The sequence below is a fragment of the Mauremys mutica genome, chromosome 7, assembly GCF_020497125.1.
Source record: "Mauremys mutica isolate MM-2020 ecotype Southern chromosome 7, ASM2049712v1, whole genome shotgun sequence".
In the NCBI taxonomy this organism is placed as follows: Eukaryota; Metazoa; Chordata; order Testudines; family Geoemydidae; genus Mauremys; species Mauremys mutica.
The window spans coordinates 18,274,367-18,293,840 of record NC_059078.1 but is presented as its reverse complement, the minus strand read 5'-3'; the positions used below and the strand labels follow the sequence as shown (position 1 = coordinate 18,293,840).

Sequence of the window (19,474 nt, the reverse complement as noted above, 5' to 3'; positions counted from 1 at the left end):
ATTAAACAGCCACTTACGATATCTGTATCATTTACAAATATCATTGTAGACTCGTGGGTAAGAACCTATTCTCTCATATATTTGGTAAATACCTCGTACATTCAACAGGCTAGATGAATAGCCCAACTTTGTAGGGATGGATTTTGTTCCTGGACTGATATTGTATCTCTGTCTTTCCCACAATAATGCATTTAGGAAAATATTCCACTCAGCTTAGTTTTTCCTCAGACCCCTTTGCACATGCACTTCCCAGAGAAGGGCAATGAAACAGAAATAAAGCACAGATTACCCGAGGGCACACACCTTCTCACAAAAGACTCGAAGGCCTGAAAGCAGTATTCCCTCAGCTCATCATCCTCCACGTTACAGTACCGAACAACTAATGGGATGATCTTCTCCAGATATTCTCCTGACAGAGACAAAGTAAACAGCAAGGGAAATTGCTCCCCCCTTGAGTGGACTGGTAAAGTGAGAGCCTAGTTACCAGCCAATCAGTTCCAGTGCCTGGCAGAGGATTCTTTACCTGGATCTCACTGGTTATGCATCGTGAACAGCCTGCCAAACAATTTCAACAGAAGAACCACCCGGTTTTCATACAAAAGGTTTTATGGAGAGACAGAGATGATCTAATGGTCTGAGGAACTCCGGGAGTGTAATCCCAGATCAGATAATGCCTCTGGCAAGTCACTTGAATACTCTGTGCCTCCATTTCGTCGTGTGTAAAATGAGGTTAATAACGCTGAGCTTCCAAAAAGGGGTGCTGTGAGGATTAATTAATTAGTGTTTTGAAGTACTGCAAGATCTTGAAATGAAAGATCCTATAGAAGCACAGCCAAGCACTGAGATCCAGTGTGCCTTCCCCTTAGGTCTGGGTGGAGATCTGAGAACCAGAAGCGGGAACCCTGCAAAGAATTGCAGAGTGCTAACTACTAGCACACCAGAAAACCAAATAGGTATATTTCTTTTTGTATCTAAAAAAGAAGCAGCTTTAAAATGTAACATGAGTGTGTGTGTCTTTGTAGATATCATTCCATGCTACTGGACCTACCTGTGCGGTGCCCAGCCTGCCTGCTGATACCCGCGATACACTGAATGTACGTTCTTGTGGTAGAAGTAGACTCATTCCTCTTCAGTTCAGCTAGCAAGTGCTCCATGAGTTCTGAGAAGATATTCCCATTGCAAGTCAAAACCAGATAGCCTAGAGCAATGATGGCTCTCTTACGCACAGCCAATCTGGGGCTTGTGAGCTGAGGAAGGAGGCAGTTCAGGATGGAGGAATGAAAAGTGTAAAGCATCCCCCCTAACCTGCAATGACAGAGGCAACACACACACACAAGGAATTAGATCTTCAGCATGAAGGCTCTCTTAGCTTGTATAACTGAAATGCAAAAAAAGAAAGCTACATAAATGAGGACAAGCACATTTCTAGCAAAAACAGTGTGTGTTCTAGATTAAATCTAAAGTTGCTCTGGCTAAGACGGGGAGTGACCATTTTTCCCCTGTCCCTGAAACAAGAGTTTGATTTTGACAACATGCCTTTGCATGGCCCAGTTTTTTTGGTGATAAAATTCTGACTGCAGCTGATAAGTTTACCCACTGTGCCGTCATTCTGAGTTATGCTTGCGTTATGTAATAAGAGAAACCGCTAGCCAAAAAACCTGTGTGTGACCAAGTAATACGTGCCAAAATATATTTTTCCTTCTTTCTGCCCTTCCCTTCCCACCTCCCCAGGAGTTCCTTATGATCCTGCAATGCTACCAGTATCCTTCCAAGTTTGGAAAGATACGTACGTACATTCTCTTAGCTCAGCTGGGTAATCAGACCTGCCCAGACACTTCCCAACTGGCACCAATCCCAATCCTTTAATGTTTTAGTCCTCAAAGTAGCACAAAAATCACAAACAAACACACTGTGCAGCCCCCTGCCACACATAGCTGCTTGGAGGAAATCCTTTCATACCTGCTCAACATATCTGACAGGATGTCAAGAGCCTCTAACTGCACAGATACATCCTCTTGTTTCCCAATGGCTCCAGTTAGCTGGGCCGTGATCTTTTTGCACACATTGGCTGTCATGGTGGAACCTAAGAACAGAGATGACCTTTGGTCAACTTTTTGTTTTCAAATCCACTTTTTCCTCCCTGATATTCAGAGGTTATAATACACAGCAGCATACATGTGGACTTGTCCACAGCAGGTGGCTAAGTTACTATGGGCCATAATGGTCTCTCCCAGTCAAAAATCACCAAAGGAAAGCAAAGGGAGTGGAATTGTCAACTAATGCTACCCTTGCGGGGAAGAGAGGAAAGAGACTGGGATGTTGGAAAAGGCTGCTTCTCCCTGGTGATGCCTGGGCTCCTCCATTTCCTAGTAACATGGCTGCCTGAAAAGCAATGCTCCCATTGGTTCCTCTGCCCAGGCAATACCAGGACCTCCCTGAGGTGGGTGCAGGCCCAGAACAGAAGTAAATGCTGCTAGGAATATCATTAACTTCTGCATCAAGAGGAACATGCTGCAGGCAGACCTGCTTCCTGGCTCCACTTTTTCCAACCCCAATCACCTCCCCACCTCAATCCAACACCGGAGCACCAAGGTCCACATGGAGTGGGGTCAGAAGTGAAAGAAGCAAGCAATGAAGTCTCCCCTCCTCCCTCTTCTGCCCCCACACATGGAGTACTAGGCCCAGCTCTTGGGAAGAAGGCTCAGGTGATCTATTCCCAGTTACATCTCTACCCCGATAGAGCACGACCTGATATAACACGAATTCAGATATAACGCAGTCAAGCAACGGGGAGCCCCAGGCCCTTTAAAGCGCCACCTGAGCCCCGCTGCTTTACTGCGTTATACCCGAATTCGCGTGGCGCCCCGGGCCCTTTAAATCACCGCCCGAGCCCCGCTGCCAGAGCTCTGGCGGTGATTTAAAGGACCTGGGGTTCTGGCCGCTGCAGGGAGCCCCAAGCCCTTTAAATCCCCACCCAAGCCCCGCTGCCAGAGATCCAGCAGTGATTTAAAGGGACCAGGGCTCCCCACAGCAGCTGGAGCACTGGGCCCTTTAAATCAATGCCAGAGCCCTGGCAGGGATTTGAAGGGCCAGAGGCTCCAGCTGCTGCGCAGTGCCCCGGGCCCTTTAAATCCCCGCCCGAGCCCCGCTGGCCATGATTTAAAGGGCCCGGGGCTCCCCGCAGCAGTTGGCGCACCGGGCCCTTTAAATCAACGCCGTCCAGTCCGGCACGGCGTACTAGACCAAACCCGATATAACGCAGTCTCACCTATAAGGCGGTGAGATTTTTTGGCTCCCGAGGACTGCGCTATATCGGGGTAGAGGTGTACTACAATAGGACTAGTTCAGTTCATGTGACATACACCAATGAAAGGTCTCTAAAACGATGGCTCTCAAGTATTTAAAATGTAGCAGAGTTTGTAAACAGAGCTTGAAAGCTATCTGCATGAAAAATAATTCCAGCGAGTACAACTGCCAGCTCAAAGTCAAAGATAGTAATGCTGCCTTGGGGGAGGAGGGGAAGTTGTCAGATGCATGAGAGATGGCATCAAAGCACAGAAACGGCTGAAGAGACAGCGCAAATCTCTGTGCACTTAAGAGATATATTATTGAAGAACTACTATTGTGTTTACTGGAAACCCAGCTCAATACGTTGTTTTGTCCCATGGCTGTAGAAACTGGGCAAAAGAGGCAGCCTGGAGAGGCTGTCAATAGTAAAAAAGACACAGGCAGCGAAACACTGTACATGGAGGTAGTGAATGTATCTGTGCTGCTAAAATCCAGAAGACATTAGATTCACCATTTGTGGAAACCAGAAAGGGAGCAGCCCTGCTAGACTTTAGTATGGTCTCTCTCAACGATGGCCCCAAGCAACAACATTTGAATCCAGGGTTTATGATTTCAGGCTATTATGCAGATAGGGGTCATTTGCAAACGTTAGAAGATGAAGGTTCAGATTTCAAGCACCCCCCCCCATTTTGTGGGTGATCAGATCTAGGGTTGTGTTTCAAGTCCTATCTTTAATCATCAATTTTATTACCATCTTCAACTCTTTATTCATCACATAGTAATGGTGGGCACAGGGCTACGGAATTACAAAAACAGCACTGGGCAGGGGGAGAGGGAATCCCATCAAACTCCAGGTTCTGAATTCTGCTTCCTAAAGGCTGTAGTAGATTTTACTGTATTTCAGGGAGGAATTTTACCTGTAGATGCTGGAGGCAGCTCTGAGATGACTGTTTTCAGACCAATGCTGGAGATATCCCGAAGTTGTTCCTTGTCTGATAACATGTTTGTACACAGAGAGTCCACAATAGTTTCTACCTGATATTCTTTCACTTTGCTGACCAAAGGGCCCAAACTACAGAAGGAAAAAAGAAGACAGACCAAATGTGAAGAATGCCATTCTCTAGAAACTACACTTCATGTCAAAAGGAAGGATGAACTGGTTGGTCTTGGATTTCAGATGTAGTCCTTCAGAATTCTTTAAGATAAAGGGGGCACCAGATCTATTGTTGCAAACACTGCCATCATTACTGAAACATGTTTAAAATCCAAAACTGATGTCAGATGGTCTGTCAGAAATCTATACTCATCATACTTTGTATTCCTAGCTAGTTAGCACATCAGATAGCATCTGATCCAAAGCCCACTGAAGTCAATGGAATCATAAAAGATTAGGATTGGAAGAGATCTCAGGAGGTCAGTCAGTCCAACCCCCTGATCAAAGCAGTACCAACACCAACTAAATCACTAGAGACTCACTGAAGTCATTATCAGATCCATAGTGGAGAACATCAGTTAGTCTATTGGAAATATGGAGGGGGACGCCAAGTTATTTATACCAAATAAGATTTTCTTAATTGAATGTGCAGTTTACTAGTTAATAGACTAAATTATGACAAGGCAGCCATGTTAGTTCTTTTAACACCAAAATCTATATCATGTGTTAAAAGGTGCCAAAACTGACCAGTCTAAAAATAACATTAACATTTCCATGTGTAAATTTACCTCCTGTTGCCCACTGCTATGCAGGCTGAGAACTCTGCCTCTGTACAGTGTAAGAACGAGAGTTGATTAACCAAATCCAGTATTAAATTTCCTCTCTTATGTCGGTAACATGAGATTTTTTTCTAATGAATCCACTATTCAAAATTACATGTGCAATAACTGTCAGTAGGGTGTTTACAAGCAGTTAGTTGCAAATATTTGATATTCAAAGTTTGAGCTGTGTTAGTTAGTTAGTTTTGATTAGACAAGTAACGTCTCAGTTCTCTAATCAGATGAATGTAACTCTTCAAATCAGGTTTCAAGTTTCTGAATTCAAAATTCATTCATCTTCCATGAATATTTTATATAATGTCATGGCAATTAGTTGTTTCCACAAACATTCCACTTACAAATTTGGTTGCTAGAACATTCAGGAAATAAAAAAAACACAAAGGAATGCAAACACAGGCAAAGAAAATTCAATTTTTTATTGAAATGAACATTCACAGAAAATACGTTTAGCCCAACTCTAATAGTAATAATACATTGTACTTTTATAGCTTAAGTGATTTGCTCAAGCTCACACAAATCAGCAGCAGCATCAACAACAGAAACCCTCAATCCTGTGCCTTAACTGCATTCTTCCACCTTCCACAGGTCTCACTGGGAAAGTAACTCACAGAGCATCTTGCTTACAGAGAAACACCATGAGCCAGATTCTGCAGGCTTTATTTGGGGAATGACTTCAATCGGAGTTTGGCCTGAATACTGGCTAAACTATCAAGTTCTCCAACTATTTTCTACTATTTCCTGTGGGCTGACCCTGCCACATCACATAGTATGGGGACTTAATCCATAACATGCCCCTTTGTGTAACCTGTTGTTTATCAATTAAGAAATCTGTGGTATATGAAAGATGATGTCATACTGTTTTCTCTGTATGCATCTTTAAATGTGAACGAGTCTCCCAGTCTGATGCAGGAACAGCAACTGCCATTTTGAATTCCATTTTAGATGCAGAATGTTAGAGGGAGTCACTGTGCTTGTTTGTGCTCACCATCTTCCATGTAGAGACTAGACTTGGTCTCTTTCCTCTGTTATAAAGTAAGGCATCCAATCTGAATAATACGTATGATACGTAACGTATCTTGCGCTTTCCATATGGAAAACTTATCAGAATTTAGCAGCTGGCCGGAGGAGGGAGCCATCTTGCTCAGCAGGGTTCTAAAGAAACGCTGCCAAGCTGTTATTCCAAGGTAAAAATACATAGATGACCAGCCCCCAAAGATTTAACACTCAGCAATCGTATTCTCTCAATTGGCTACAAACATAACTACGTGCACATGGTGACAGAAAGAGGATTCCTTTGCCACAGTTTTTGCTAATGTCGATAATATCTGTAAGACAAACTCAGTTTTCAAGAATGCTAATGCTTCATATAAACTGGGACTGGAATTTTAGGCTTAGTATCCTGTATTGTATTATGGTAAAACCGTATGACTGCTGTTTCCTTGGGACTCTTATCAAAGCCAGTTCTCTATCTAACTCATGAAGAAAGAGTGCCAATTGTTCCGGAGAGTCTAAAACCCTGTGCAGCACCATGTGGGCTCCATCAACATATCCCAACTTACTAAAGTTTGAGATACACAATCTGAGCCAGATCTGGTTCCCACTGAAGCAAAAGCAACATTCCCTTTGATTTCAAAGGCAACTGAATGGGACCCTTAGATTAAGAATTCTTCATGTAAACAATTTGACTATTAAGAATTTTTATATTAGAAAGTGTCACTCTTATGTATTTTGTTACAATATTTATGACTGTCCATAGCTGATAAAATTCCCTGAGAGCCTAAAAACAAAAAGTATCTTTACCTACAGTGTTTTATCCTTGTTTATTTGGCAAACCTTGTATTTTTCCTTGTTGTGATGCTAATTGTGCAGAATCTGTATGAACTTACATTTATTTCCTTTTTGGTGTATCAGAACCATGACAGAGTGGGGCATAGACCTGCTGACAGAATTTAGCATTTATTAAAGTTAACACTGTGAGCTCACGTGTAACCTGGTTTTTGGTAGGAACTTTTTTTTTTTTAATTCTGTGATCAAGGCAAAAATAGATATTTAAAATCCAAATGATTCTTCTGAAGTACAAAAGTTTGAAAACTAATATAAGGATTAAGCACTAAATGTAAGCGTTTTTTGTCCATGAATCTCAAAGTACCTGTTATCCCTATTTTACATATAGCGAAACCAAGTCACAGAAGTTAAGTGATTTGCCTGGATCAAAGAAAGAGTTATGGACGATCCAGGAATAGACGAGAGGTCTCCTGAATCCCAATACAGAGCACACAAATCAGATGTTGGGCCTAACCAGACTGTCAGCATCCTAAGGAATCTCTTGTTAAAGATACTGACCACGTGATCATAGAATCCTAGAATCGTAGGACTGGAAGTGACTTTGAGCGATCTTCTAGTCCAGTCCCCTGCCCTCCAGGCAGGACTAAGTATTATCTAGACCAGAGGCTCTCAACTTTTCCAGACTACTGTACCCCTTTCAGGAGTCTGATCTGTCTTGTGTACCCCAAGTTTCACCTCACTTAAAAACTTGGGCTTCAGCTTCAGCCCCACGTGGCAGGCTCAGGCTTTGCCTTTCTGCCCTGGGCACCAGCGAGTCTAACACTGGCGACCCCATTAAAATGAACTTGCCCACAAGTTTGAGGGAACTGCTGATATAGTATATAGAAAAGTATGAACAAGTCATTGTCTGTATGAAAATTTAGTTTGAACTGACTTTGCTAGTGATTTTTATGTAATCTAGGCAAATATCTAGATGAGCTGATGTACTCCATGGAAGACCTCTGCATACGCCTGGGGGTACATGTACCCCTGGTTGAGAATCACTGATCTAGACCATCCCTGACAGGTGTTTGTCTAACCTACTCTTTAAAATCTCCAGTGACAGATTCCACAACTTCCTTAAGCAATTTATTCCAGGGCTTAACTACCCTGACAGGAAGTTTTTCCTAATGTCCAACCTAAACTGCCCTTGCTGCAATTTAAGCCCATTGTGTCTTGTCCTATTTTCAGAGATTAATGAGAACGATTTTTCTCCCTCCTCCAGGTTAGCAAACTTTTATGTACTTGAAAACTGTTATGTTCCCCATCAGTCTTCTCTTCCCCAGACTAAACAAACCCAATTTTTTCAATTGTCCTTTATAGGTCATGTTTTCTACACCTTTAATCATTTTTGTTGCTCTTCTCTAGACTTTCTCCAATTTGTCTACATCTTTCCTGAAATGTGTCACCCAGTACTGGACACAATACTCCAGGTGAGGCCTAATCAGTGCAGAGTAGAGTGGAAGAATTACTTCTTGTGTCTTGTTTACAACACTCCTGCTAATTACTGGTTCTCAAACTTTTGTACTGGTGACCCCTTTCACATAGCAAGCCTCTGAGTGTGACTCCCCCCTTATAAATTAAAAACACTTTTAAAATATATTTAACACCATTATAAATGCTGGAGGCAAAGCGGGGTTTGGGGTGGAGGCTGACAGCTCGCGACCCCCCATGTAATAACCTCACGACCCCCTAAGGGGTCCCAACCCCCAGATTGAGAAGCCCTGTGCTAATACATCCCAGAATGTTTTCTTTTTTTGCAACAGTGTTACACTGTTGACTCATATTTAACTTGTGATCCACTGTGACCCCCAGACCCTTTTCTGCAGTACTCCGCCCTAGGAAATCATTTAATCCTATCCTCCAAAGCACTTGCAAACCCTCCAAGCTTGGTATCGTTCACAAACTATTTTTTGATCTGGACCCCTCTCTGAAGAAATAAAATTTTACGGATGCAAGATTAGATATGGCAAAATCTACAATATAAGCCTTTCAATAGTTTCACCTACTGTTCCTACAAAACTATTATATATGCATCCCTACAATTCACCCCTTTCCACACATCTCTCACCATAACTAGAGACTGTCTCTGCCTTGTATCGGACAGCAAGTATTCATAAGAAAGATTCAAGGAAGCCAGGGCCAGATTAACCTTTTGTTGGCCTGGCATCAAACATATTTGTGGGCCTCCATGGAGGAAATGGAGCATGGCGCAGGGAGGTCAGTCTCCAGACCAAGGGGCCAGCCAGGGGCATGGTAGGGGCAGCCCTGCTCTGCTCCGCCCAGCCCAGTGAGAGGGCACTAGTCACAAACCGGCAGTTGCCAGACCCACAGTGGCCCTGTGATGCCAGCATGTCCCTTCCCCTCAGGGAGTGGGCCCATGCCACGCCACAGAGCTCCCTGCCCAACACCTCCACCCCTCAACTCCCTATGACCAGGGCCCCCCCCAGACCCGCTATGCCCAGTGCCCCTCCAGACCTTCCCCAGAAATGCACAGCGCCCTGCACGACACCACCCCTGCCCAGGACTCCCCTGCCCACAGCCCCACCACAACTGCCCAGCACCCCCCAGAGAACCTCCACTCCCTATTGCCCCAACACACACACACACACACACACACACCTTCCCTGCCCCCTCACAGCCCAGCACACGCACCCACCCAAACTCCCCAGAGACCCACTCCCCCATTCCCTGCCTCCCGGCTGCACTCACCGGCCCTGCTGGGAGGTGACTGTGTCTGGTGGGCTGAGCTGGCAGCGCAGCCAGGGCTGGTCCGGGGGCCGGGAATTGCTCTGTCCCTTCAGGAGTGGTGCCATCAGCCAGGCCAAGGCCTGCCCCGGCTGGGCTCCCTCAAGATGTACTTGCCTGGAGGGGCCAGACAAGCCCCCCACATCCCCCAGGCTGAGACTGGCCAGGCTTCTGCACCAGTCCCAGGCGGCTCAGCTCTGGGGAGACAGGCAGGGCCCCACAGGCCTGGAGCCAGAGGTGCACTGGGGTCCTGCCAGGGGGCAGAGAGGATCCGGGGGTGGGGCCAGGGGGCAGAGAGGAGCCCAAGTGGTGGGCGGGGGGAGGAGCGGGGTCTCGGGACGCAGTGTAAGTGGAGTAGGCTGGGGCCCCTTCTGAGCATGGGCCTGGCTCCATGGAGCCACCGGCGCCATTGTAAACCTGGCACTGTGGAAGCTATAAGACACCATATACTTAGGGCTCTATTCTAAAGAATTTTCTGGATTATTTGACAGTTTCATTGCTGCTAACATGCATGTTACCCCGTACAGGGGCTCTTACCACTTGACAGCTAAGTTCTGCACCTCCCCGTTTTTGTCCTCAAGCAATTTTAAAAGCATTTTCACAACTTTCTTCTCACTGTCTTCATCCAGCTTTATGGAATCCTTCTGCAGTTCCATCATCAGGTCATTGGTGGCCATAAATCTGAAACAAGGAACATCAACAATAGGTTGACTGGTATGTAAACACAGATACATTTCACAGCACAGAGATCAGTGTGGAGGATAAAATTTAGTATTCACATGGCACAAATATGGAAAGCACTTAAACACTAACTAATTAATCCTCACAACCCTCCTGTGAGTTAGTTAAGAAAGTAGTCCCCCCCCTCCCCCACCCCGGTTTGGACAAGTGGGGGAACTCAGGCAGAAGGAATTGGTGGCAAAGAATTCAGCTAGTTCAGAACTAAGTGAGCCAAGACACACGAGAATTTTAAGTTATTCTCTCCCCTCAAATCTACTCTGAAACATGACTCTATAAAAATGGTATCGTGGCATTTCACATGTACTTTGTTTCAATGATTCCAGATCGAATGGTCTCAGGTTACTAGAACAAAATGTGTTTTCTAATTGCCAGTCCTGCAAAAATCAGCTTGGGGTCTGAAAATCCAGATAGGTTTTTTCCTAGCTTACTCATCATTACTAGTCAGGGTCGGCTTTAGGAACTGCGGGGCCCAATTTGAATACCCGGCAGCAGTCCGTGTCTTTGGCAGCACTTTGGCAGTGGGGGAGTGTCCTTCCCTCGCTCCGGGTCTTCCGTGGATCCCCCACCACCAAAATGCCGCCAAAGACCCAGAGCGAGGGAAGGACCCCCCTGCTGCCAAAGTGCCACCGAAGACCCAGACCGCCACCAGGTGAGTAAGAAAAATTAAAAAGGGGCCTAAGGTGCGGGGCCTCTTAGACGTGGGTGCGGGGCCCGATTCCGGGGAATCGGTCTAAAGCCGGCCCTGTTACTAGTAATAAAACTTCTGACAGGCAGATTCTGCCTTCAGTTACTCTGAGGCACAATTATAAAACTGAGGTCAGAACGTGTTTCAACAACTATACCTTTGCTAACAATTCTGTTGATAATGCACAAGAGAAAATAAAATCTAGCTCACTCTCTTGCAAAGTTGACGGAGTAAAATCTTATTTTAATCACTCAAGCAAGCAGAGAGTATGTGGATTACACAGAGAGAAAAATCTGTTGAGAAAGGAAGTGCCACTTTTACATAATCACTCCTCAGACTAGAAGTGCATTTTAAAGTTATCTAGGCTAGTGTTTCTCAACCTTTTTGATACCAGGGACCAGCTCGCTGCCTTCCTAAACTATGTCAGGGAGATCTCAGGGACTGGCGCCGCATGGACCGGTCATTGAGAAATACTGATCTAGGCTATATTTAAACTTCTATTGTTCAGTCTAGTCACTCTGTTTGTTTATATCCTTCTGGAGTTTCTTGTATTCTTCAAAAATCTGAATGGTTGTATCATCAGCAAATTTAACCTCCTATCTTGTTTACTTCCTCCTTAGAGGCCTTTTCTCTACTGGGAAAATGTGTTTTTCTGCACCAGTGTAGCCCCACCAATGCTACTAATATTGAAAGCTATACTGTATGTAGGCACTTTTACCATCCCGGGTTATGAGATACAAGGCACACTACCTATGCTACAGCTTCAACTGTTGCTTACACTAGTGCAAGAGAGACATTTTTCCAGGATACCTGTAGCCCAAATCATCAATATCTACATCACAGTTCCCAATATTGATCCTTCTCATATCCCACTTGTGAGAAGCAGCCATTCATGATGACTCTATTCCTTATTGCCACCAGCCATTTAGATTTGTTTAACAAAACTAACATTCAGCTAGATGAATGACTTTCAAATGCACATCTTTTCACAAATGATACCAAATATTTGGCCTCCAGGTTCAGAAAATCCTTAGAATTGCAGCTCTCTATTAGTGAGTGTAATTTTATAATACAGATAAATATCCAAAAGGGAGTAAATGGAAATAACTCTCTCTCATTTCACAAGCTGCTTAAGCTACATTTTAAAATCAATCTTCTGATCAGCATGTTCAGCATTTAAAAACCCTAACACAATAGTTTTGCCATGTCTGTGTGTAAGACTGTGCTTGAGTAGCAAAATAACTACATCTGGGATAAGAGATGGCTGGACTCATATCACCAGCCAGAAATTGAAGATGAGAGAATTAGAGGAATTACTGATCTACATTTTAAACAATATTTGACTTAATCTTTGAATAAGCATGGACTATTTAGCTCCATTTTAAATTGGAAGTCTGCACAAAGCTGGAAAACACATGTAAAGATCCTGAATAAGAGCTAATGAAGCTGCTCTATCATCAGCTTCATTAGGAAAAAAAATAAATCTATTTTGTCATCAAAAACAGATATCTTCTAGAAGTTATACTGCTGTAAACAAAAACAGCAATATACTATTTTATAGGTACTCTTTTATAAACTATCTCAAACCTTCCTATCTGGCATAAACATTACCCATCCTGGCTGGGGGCAGGGGTACAGTTTGCAGAACTGCAATAGAGTAAAATCTTTCACAGTGAATCAGCAAATTTTTTAAACACGCCTATTACGTTTTATTTATAGAGCACCTTTAATAGCACTGACTCCAAAGTCTAACAAGGTTTATTTGCCTTTCCAGAAACATATATACCCAAAAGAATAAAAGCAGTAGAGCATCTTGGTTCATTTAGAGAAGTATTTTAGCAGAAACAAAATATTTCCTCAACATGCCAAAATAGATTAAAAATAAAGGATTTGAGCACAGCAAATACCTGTAATATTGTATTAATACCCTTGGGTACATGTGCTAAACTTTACTAAAACTTCATAAAACACTTTTCAAAGGCAAAATACTGCACACAAAACATGACAAAAACATGACCAATAAAATTAAAGTACTCCTTAAAGAGGTATTTCAAAATCCAACTGCATGCATGGATGGTAAGATGATACATACACAGGACAATTACCACTTAATTTATAGGACCTCTAATTAAAATAAAATCATTTAAAAAATCTGAATAAGCTACTAGTAATATTTTAGGATCAAATTCTATTTTAAGATCTGCTCTCTGATACTTTAGAACAAATCCCACTGATGCCAACAGACGTCACTTAGGGCATATTTTTGGCCCTGAGATTATTAAAATAGAAGTTGTTTTAATTTGCTTATCTCATTATTAAACTATTTGTTCAGTTTGGGCATTTCTCTCTTTTTGGACAATTAAGAGAGACAATTGCATGTCTCCTTTCTGGTCAGTTTCACTTAGGGTTCTCTAGCACAATGCTGCAATGTTTAAGTTGCAGATACATATTTACAAAAATATTAAATTCTGGTTTTTTTATGAACATTAAAAAAATCTCTATTTTGGGCCCCTAACTACCTGATAATAGTATCAGAGGGTTAGCTGTGTTAGTTTGGATCTGTAAAAAGATCACTCACGAAAGCTTATGCTCCAATACATCTGTTAGTCTATAATAGGGGTAGGCAACCTATGGCACGTGTGCCGAAGGCAGCACTTGAGCTGACTTTGAGTGGCACTCACACTGCCCGGGTCCTGGCCACTGGTCCAGGGGGCTCTGCATTTTAATTTAATTTTAAATGACGCTTCTTAAACATTTTATAAATCTTATTTACTTTACATACAACAGTTTAGTTATATATTTTAGACTTATAGAAAGAGACCTTCTAAAAATGTTAAAATGTATTACTGGCACATGAAACCTTAAATTAGAGTGAATAAATGGAGACTCGGCGCACCACTTCCGAAAAGTTGCCGACCCCTGGTCTATAAGGTGCCCCAGGACTCTTTGTTGCTTTTTACCTGATAATAGTGACCCTTAGTATCTCTTACCCTTTTACTTAATCATTTATTCAGGCCAATAGAAACTACATGTATTACTCCATATCAACTTTCCCCTTCACTTTCGGGGCTTATGACTGATGCTTCATCTACACTATTACTTTATTTGAACTCCAAGTGGGTTTGTTCACCCCCCTCCAAACACATACAAATAAACCAGCCATGAGGGACCACCACCATCCAACTTCTTTTAAAAGACCTCATATGCCTTTTTATTTTTCTTCAACAGCACAGAAAATATTTTCCCAGATAATAGCAGCTGATTAGGATTTTTCTCCCCTAGCTGCTGCTGTCCAGTGCCTCTCAGACCTCGTTTCTGGCGGGGGGGGGGGGGGGAGGGGAGAAGAAAGTACTATAAAATAAGAGCAAAACCTCTAACCACTTGTAAGATAAACTAAAAAAAAAACACTTAGCTTGCTTCCCTATCACCAACCATGGAGCCCTTAGTTTGGGCATTCGTGTGTTTACTAATCAATCCCGGAACATGCAGCAGATTCCTCACCCTTTGGGGGGCGGCGGGTTGCACTGATTGCAGCTGACCCTTAAGGAATTTTGCAATTGGCATCTCCTCTTTTTTAGGGTTTTGTACTAGCTGCAATTAATAAAACAACCCCTCTCTACTCTAGGAGGGTTGAGCTAGTTGCAGTCAACAAGATCGCTCCCTTGTATGGTTTTGCATATAAACACCTTTCTACCCCTAACTAGTGTGTTGCGAGTAACAAGATCTCCCCCTCTCAAAGGTTTGCAATTAACATCTCCCCCAAACTAATCTCAAACAGCAGCTGGGATCCTACCTAAAATCTTTGTCAGTGGATGTCATCTTCTCCAGGAGGTTAGAGATGTGATAGGACACGTTACTCATCTTGCCCTGCAGCTCCTGGAAGGGGCTCCCCTTACTATAGCCTGGATTTTTTAGGGGGTGTTGAAGTTTCGTGCTGCCCTGAGTCGGGGTGCTGCTTGCTGGAGATCTGCATGGAGAATATGGCGACAGAAGGGACACAGTGAGGCGGGGGGGGGGGGGGGGCAGTTTCCTCTCTATCCCCCACCCCCCCTTGGAAGTCGCTGGAAAAGCTGAGCCCCTGCACTGTAATCATGGGATATAAATAGTCTGGAGCCCAGGCTGCTGAGTTAAGGGCGCCACCTGCTGACAGTTATTTGTAGCCTCTCAAATTACAGCAGGGAGCGGAAAAGGGAGACGGTGCAGAAGCAGCTGCTCTCTCTCTCTCTCTCACACCCCCCCCCCCCCTCCACCTCTTTTTCTGCATTCCCTCTCCCAACGCTACCGATTGCCAAGCTAGCTATTGATAGGTGAACAGAAGCATTCGCCTTTACGGTTCACATTCTCCGGCTGGCATTCCTGTTTCATTCATGGCATCCATAATCTTGAGTTTGGTGAAATGATGGTTGCTCTACTGTGCTGAAGTGTGACACTCTACATGCTGTTTTATGTGCTATTATCACTAAATGAACAGGGCTGCCTCAGAAAGCAGAAGGATTCTGTCTACCCCACCACCTTGGTCTACAGCAAAGAAGAGGCAAGAAAAACGTACATGATGGTTTAATATGTCCCTTTGTAATCTACTGGTCCATGTCTATTACACAGCCCCCTCGGTGCCCAATTCGCAGAGGATATGAGTCTGCTACAACCCACAGAACCTGGCTCTTTAGCTCAAGCAGTGGCAGCTTTTGCTTTTAGCTCTGGAGGTCCTAGTGGTTGGCCATGCTGGTGGCTGTCGCACTAGCAAAATATTATAATCTTTTAAAGTTTTCATAAGGAGATTGGTATCAGAGGGGTAGCCATGTTAGTCTGGATCTGTAAAAGCAGCAAAGAGTCCTGTGGCATCTTATAGACTAACAGACGTATTGGAGCATGAGCTTTCATGGGTGAATACCCACTTCGTTGGATGCTGCTTTTACATAAGGAGATTGTTTCTTTATTATATTCTATAATCACTTAGCGGTCCCAGCATGCTACTCATTTTACTTACACTAAGACCAAAGAATTCTATAAAGACAACACAGTCAAGGATGGAAAGAAATATTAGTATTTCCATTTTACAGATGTGGAATTGAAGCACAAAATTACTTAGCCAAAGTTACAAGGGAAGTCTATGGCAAACATGGGAATTAAACCCATCAGGTCCCAGGCCTTATCCACAAACCGTCTATGATGAAGTAGGACTGTTCTTAATGTTTCCTCTGCATACTGTGTGGGTGGCCTCAGTTTCCCCTAGGCATTTCTTAAGTCTCTAGGGAGTGAGAGTGTTGCAGCGCAAAGGGCCAGTGTGCATAAATGACCAGCACTCTGTCTCCTGGCAACTAATGGCTGGGGCCCTTCCCCCAGCAAGGAGATAGCTAAAGGTGTCGGAGAACAAAGGAATCAGGTGACCACCTAGCCCGGGAAAGGAACAAAGCCCAGAGAAGAGGGGCTGGAGGGTGAGTCAGTTTGGGGCTGGCTGTGGATGAGAAGTGAGTGCAGACGGGGTTGTCTGGCTCGCTGCCCCCTCCCCTCAGAATGGACCTCTGTACCTACAAGCTCTGCTTTAGACTGTATTCCTGTCATCTAATAAACCTCTGTTTTACTGGCTGGTTGAGTCACGTCTGACTGCGAAATGGGAGTGCGTGCAGGACCCTTTGGCTTCCCCAAGACCCCGCCTGGGTGGACTCGCTGTGGGAAGCACACGGAGGGGCATATGCTGAATGCTCCAAGGTCAGACCCAGGAAGGTGAAGCCGTGTGAGCTTCTTGCCCTGAGGACAGTCTGCTCCGAGGGAGAGGAGGCTCCCCAAAGTCCTGACTGGCTTTGTGGGGAGCAGTTCCAGAACATCGCCCAGGGACTCTGTGACACCATCCTTCCTTCTTTCAGGCTCAGCAACAAATAAATAATTTAAAAACAGCATTAACAACCTCAGACAAGCTTTAGAGCTTTATAAATGCTAATGCTATAAATGCTAAAGCTTCATGTCAGGTCATTTTAGGCCCAAATGTAGGTTTTCTTTACAAACAAACATTTCAATAAAAACTTTTGTCTTCATTTCATGAAAATGTTAAAAGCTTTTAGTTTGGATTTAAACCTTGGACAAACCCAAACACTGTGTTATTGCATAAGAACCAGAAAGAGAAACCTACAAGTAGTTTTCATTGTCCAAACTAAGTGAAATGCAAAAAGTAAATAAAATTAATGGTGGGGAAAAAAAGTTAATTTAAAAAAGTTAATTTAATTTAAAATTTTTCACTTATAATCTCAGGTATTGTTAGTAGCTTTTTTTTTAAGTCTACATGCTACATAATTATTGTTTATTTGTACTGTGATGATGCCTAGGGATTCCAGTTATGGACCAGGGCCTCACCTGTGCTAGGCATTGTACAAACACACAAAAACCACAACAGACTGAGGTTCACTTTTCCAAACTGTTGTTTTGCTGGTCTCAGAGCACTGCAGAGATAGTGACCTTAGCTCTGGGGATGCATGGGTGGGAGTACATGATGAGAAGATTGCCTTTGCAAAGCACACTCAGGTGGCCTTGATGCACTGTAAGAGGAGCAAGAGGCTCAGTTCCTCTAATTCCCTCCTAATAGATCATCTTCACTAGTAAGCTGTCCAGAATGCAGAAGCACTGCTTTCAGCGATCTACAATCATGTTACACTTGCCCTGCAGTCTTCAGGTGTCTGTAGGGTTGAAGATTAATGTAAATAGGTCTTTGGGGCTTTTAAAGCTCGTGGGGTACAATATTAGCTCTTAGATAGCATTTTTCATCTGAAGATCCGAAAGCACTTTACAAAGGAAAATAAGTATCATTCTCAACACTTTACAGATGGAGAAATTGAGACAAAGAAACATTAAATGACTTACCCAAATTCTCCAAATTGGTCAGTGCGAATGCCAGGATTAGAAATGCCTAACTCCCAGTCCATGGACCTCTCCACTAGGCTGCCCTGTCTCCTAGGGGCAAGGGCTATTCTGCAAACATCGTCTTAAGGTCCCACTGTTGTATCTTAAGTTGTTAAGTAATTGCATCTTACCCCTTCACATCTGTCAGAGACCTTCCCTCCTTGTAACTGATAACGCAAAACATTCCCCCTCCCCTACAGAAGGATTTCTGCTATGACCACTATTTGCCCCCACATTTATGTCTTCTCCCATGTATATATTTTTGGAGTTAGATGCCCAGTAACATTATATTTTATTATAGGAGGGAAGTGATTTTATTATATATTATTTCTCCCTTCTTATTATTGCAGTGCTCTGAGTCCTTTGGGAGTAAGGATCAGGATTAAAAATTTAGTTATTATAGCATGACAAATCTGTGACCATCTAGGGTTTCACATGTATAATTATTCTGCACACAATGGTCACACAATTATTGATTGGTTTGAGATGCAAAAGGGTAAAAGTCTGGCTTAGGGACCAGCAGACTTCAGGTTTATTTAGAATCCAGGAGACTTTTCCTCCCGTAAGCTCTGAGCTCTGTGTGGCTGCATGGAAGCTCATTGCAGGATTGGGGCCTTACAGGTAGCCATTTTGAGAAGCTAACCTTTTAGATGCTAACTGTGGTGTCCTAACAACTGGAAGAAACTTTCAGCAGTTATTAAAAAATTGGGAGTTAAGGGTCTGATTATAGTCATGGTTCTCAACCAGTAGTATTAGAGAATAGGGTGACCAGGTGTCCGGTTTTCAACCAGAACACCCGGTTCAAAAAGGATCCTGATGGCTCCGGTCAGCACCACTGACTAGGCTGATGACTGTTTGGTTGGCAGCTCCGCACAGGGGGCTGGCAGGCTCCCTGCTAGCCTCCATGACACCAGGGGCGGCTCTACAAATTCCACCGCCCCAAGCAGGGAGGCGCGCCGCGCCGCTCGCCAGTCCCGCGCCTCCGCGGGACCTCCCGCAGACATGCCGCTGGTTCTGCGCCTACAGTGGAGCTTCCGCAGGCATGCCTGCGGGAGGTCCACACGAGCCGCGGGACCAGCGCACCCGCCGCAGTCATGCCTGCGGGAGGTCCGGTCGTCCCACGGCTCCGTGGGACCTCCCACAGGCATGCCTGCGGAAGCTTCACCGGACCCGCCTGCCGCCCTCCAGTTAAAATGCCGCCCCACGCGCGTGCTTGGCGTGCTGGGGTCTGGAGCCGGCCCTGCATGACACGTGGCTCCTGGGAAACAGCCGGCATGTTCCCCCTCCAGCTGCTATGTGTAGAGGCAGCCAGGGAGCACTGCATGCTGCCTCCACCCCAAGCACCACCCCCACAGCTCCCATTGGCCAGGAACCACAGCCAATGGGAGTTGCGGGGGCAGCACCTGCAGAGAGGACAGCACACAGAGCAGTCTAGCTGTGCCTCTGTGTAGGAGCTGTAGGGGGAACATGCTAACTTCTTTTGGGAGCTGCTTGAGATATAGTCTGACTAGAGCCTGCCCCAGC

At 44.3% G+C, this 19,474-nt stretch overlaps 1 protein-coding gene across 3 annotated transcripts in view; it reads right to left on the bottom strand.

The window, feature by feature from the left end:
- Positions 1–15,084, bottom strand: part of LOC123374083 (cullin-associated NEDD8-dissociated protein 1-like) — a 32,040-nt gene extending 16,956 nt beyond the window's left edge. The window contains exons 1-6 of one of the 3 annotated variants that reach the window (XM_045023541.1): positions 14,853–15,084; positions 10,171–10,314; positions 4,206–4,360; positions 1,960–2,083; positions 1,049–1,305; positions 304–409 (exon numbers count right to left, since the gene is read on the bottom strand). In XM_045023541.1, the coding sequence (XP_044879476.1) occupies positions 304–409; positions 1,049–1,305; positions 1,960–2,083; positions 4,206–4,360; positions 10,171–10,314; positions 14,853–14,920 (854 nt within the window). In that variant the 5' untranslated portion in view covers positions 14,921–15,084. The other 2 variants (XM_045023543.1, XM_045023542.1) reach the window with 2 other exon arrangements.
- Between the last annotated feature and the right edge of the window lie 4,390 nt (positions 15,085–19,474).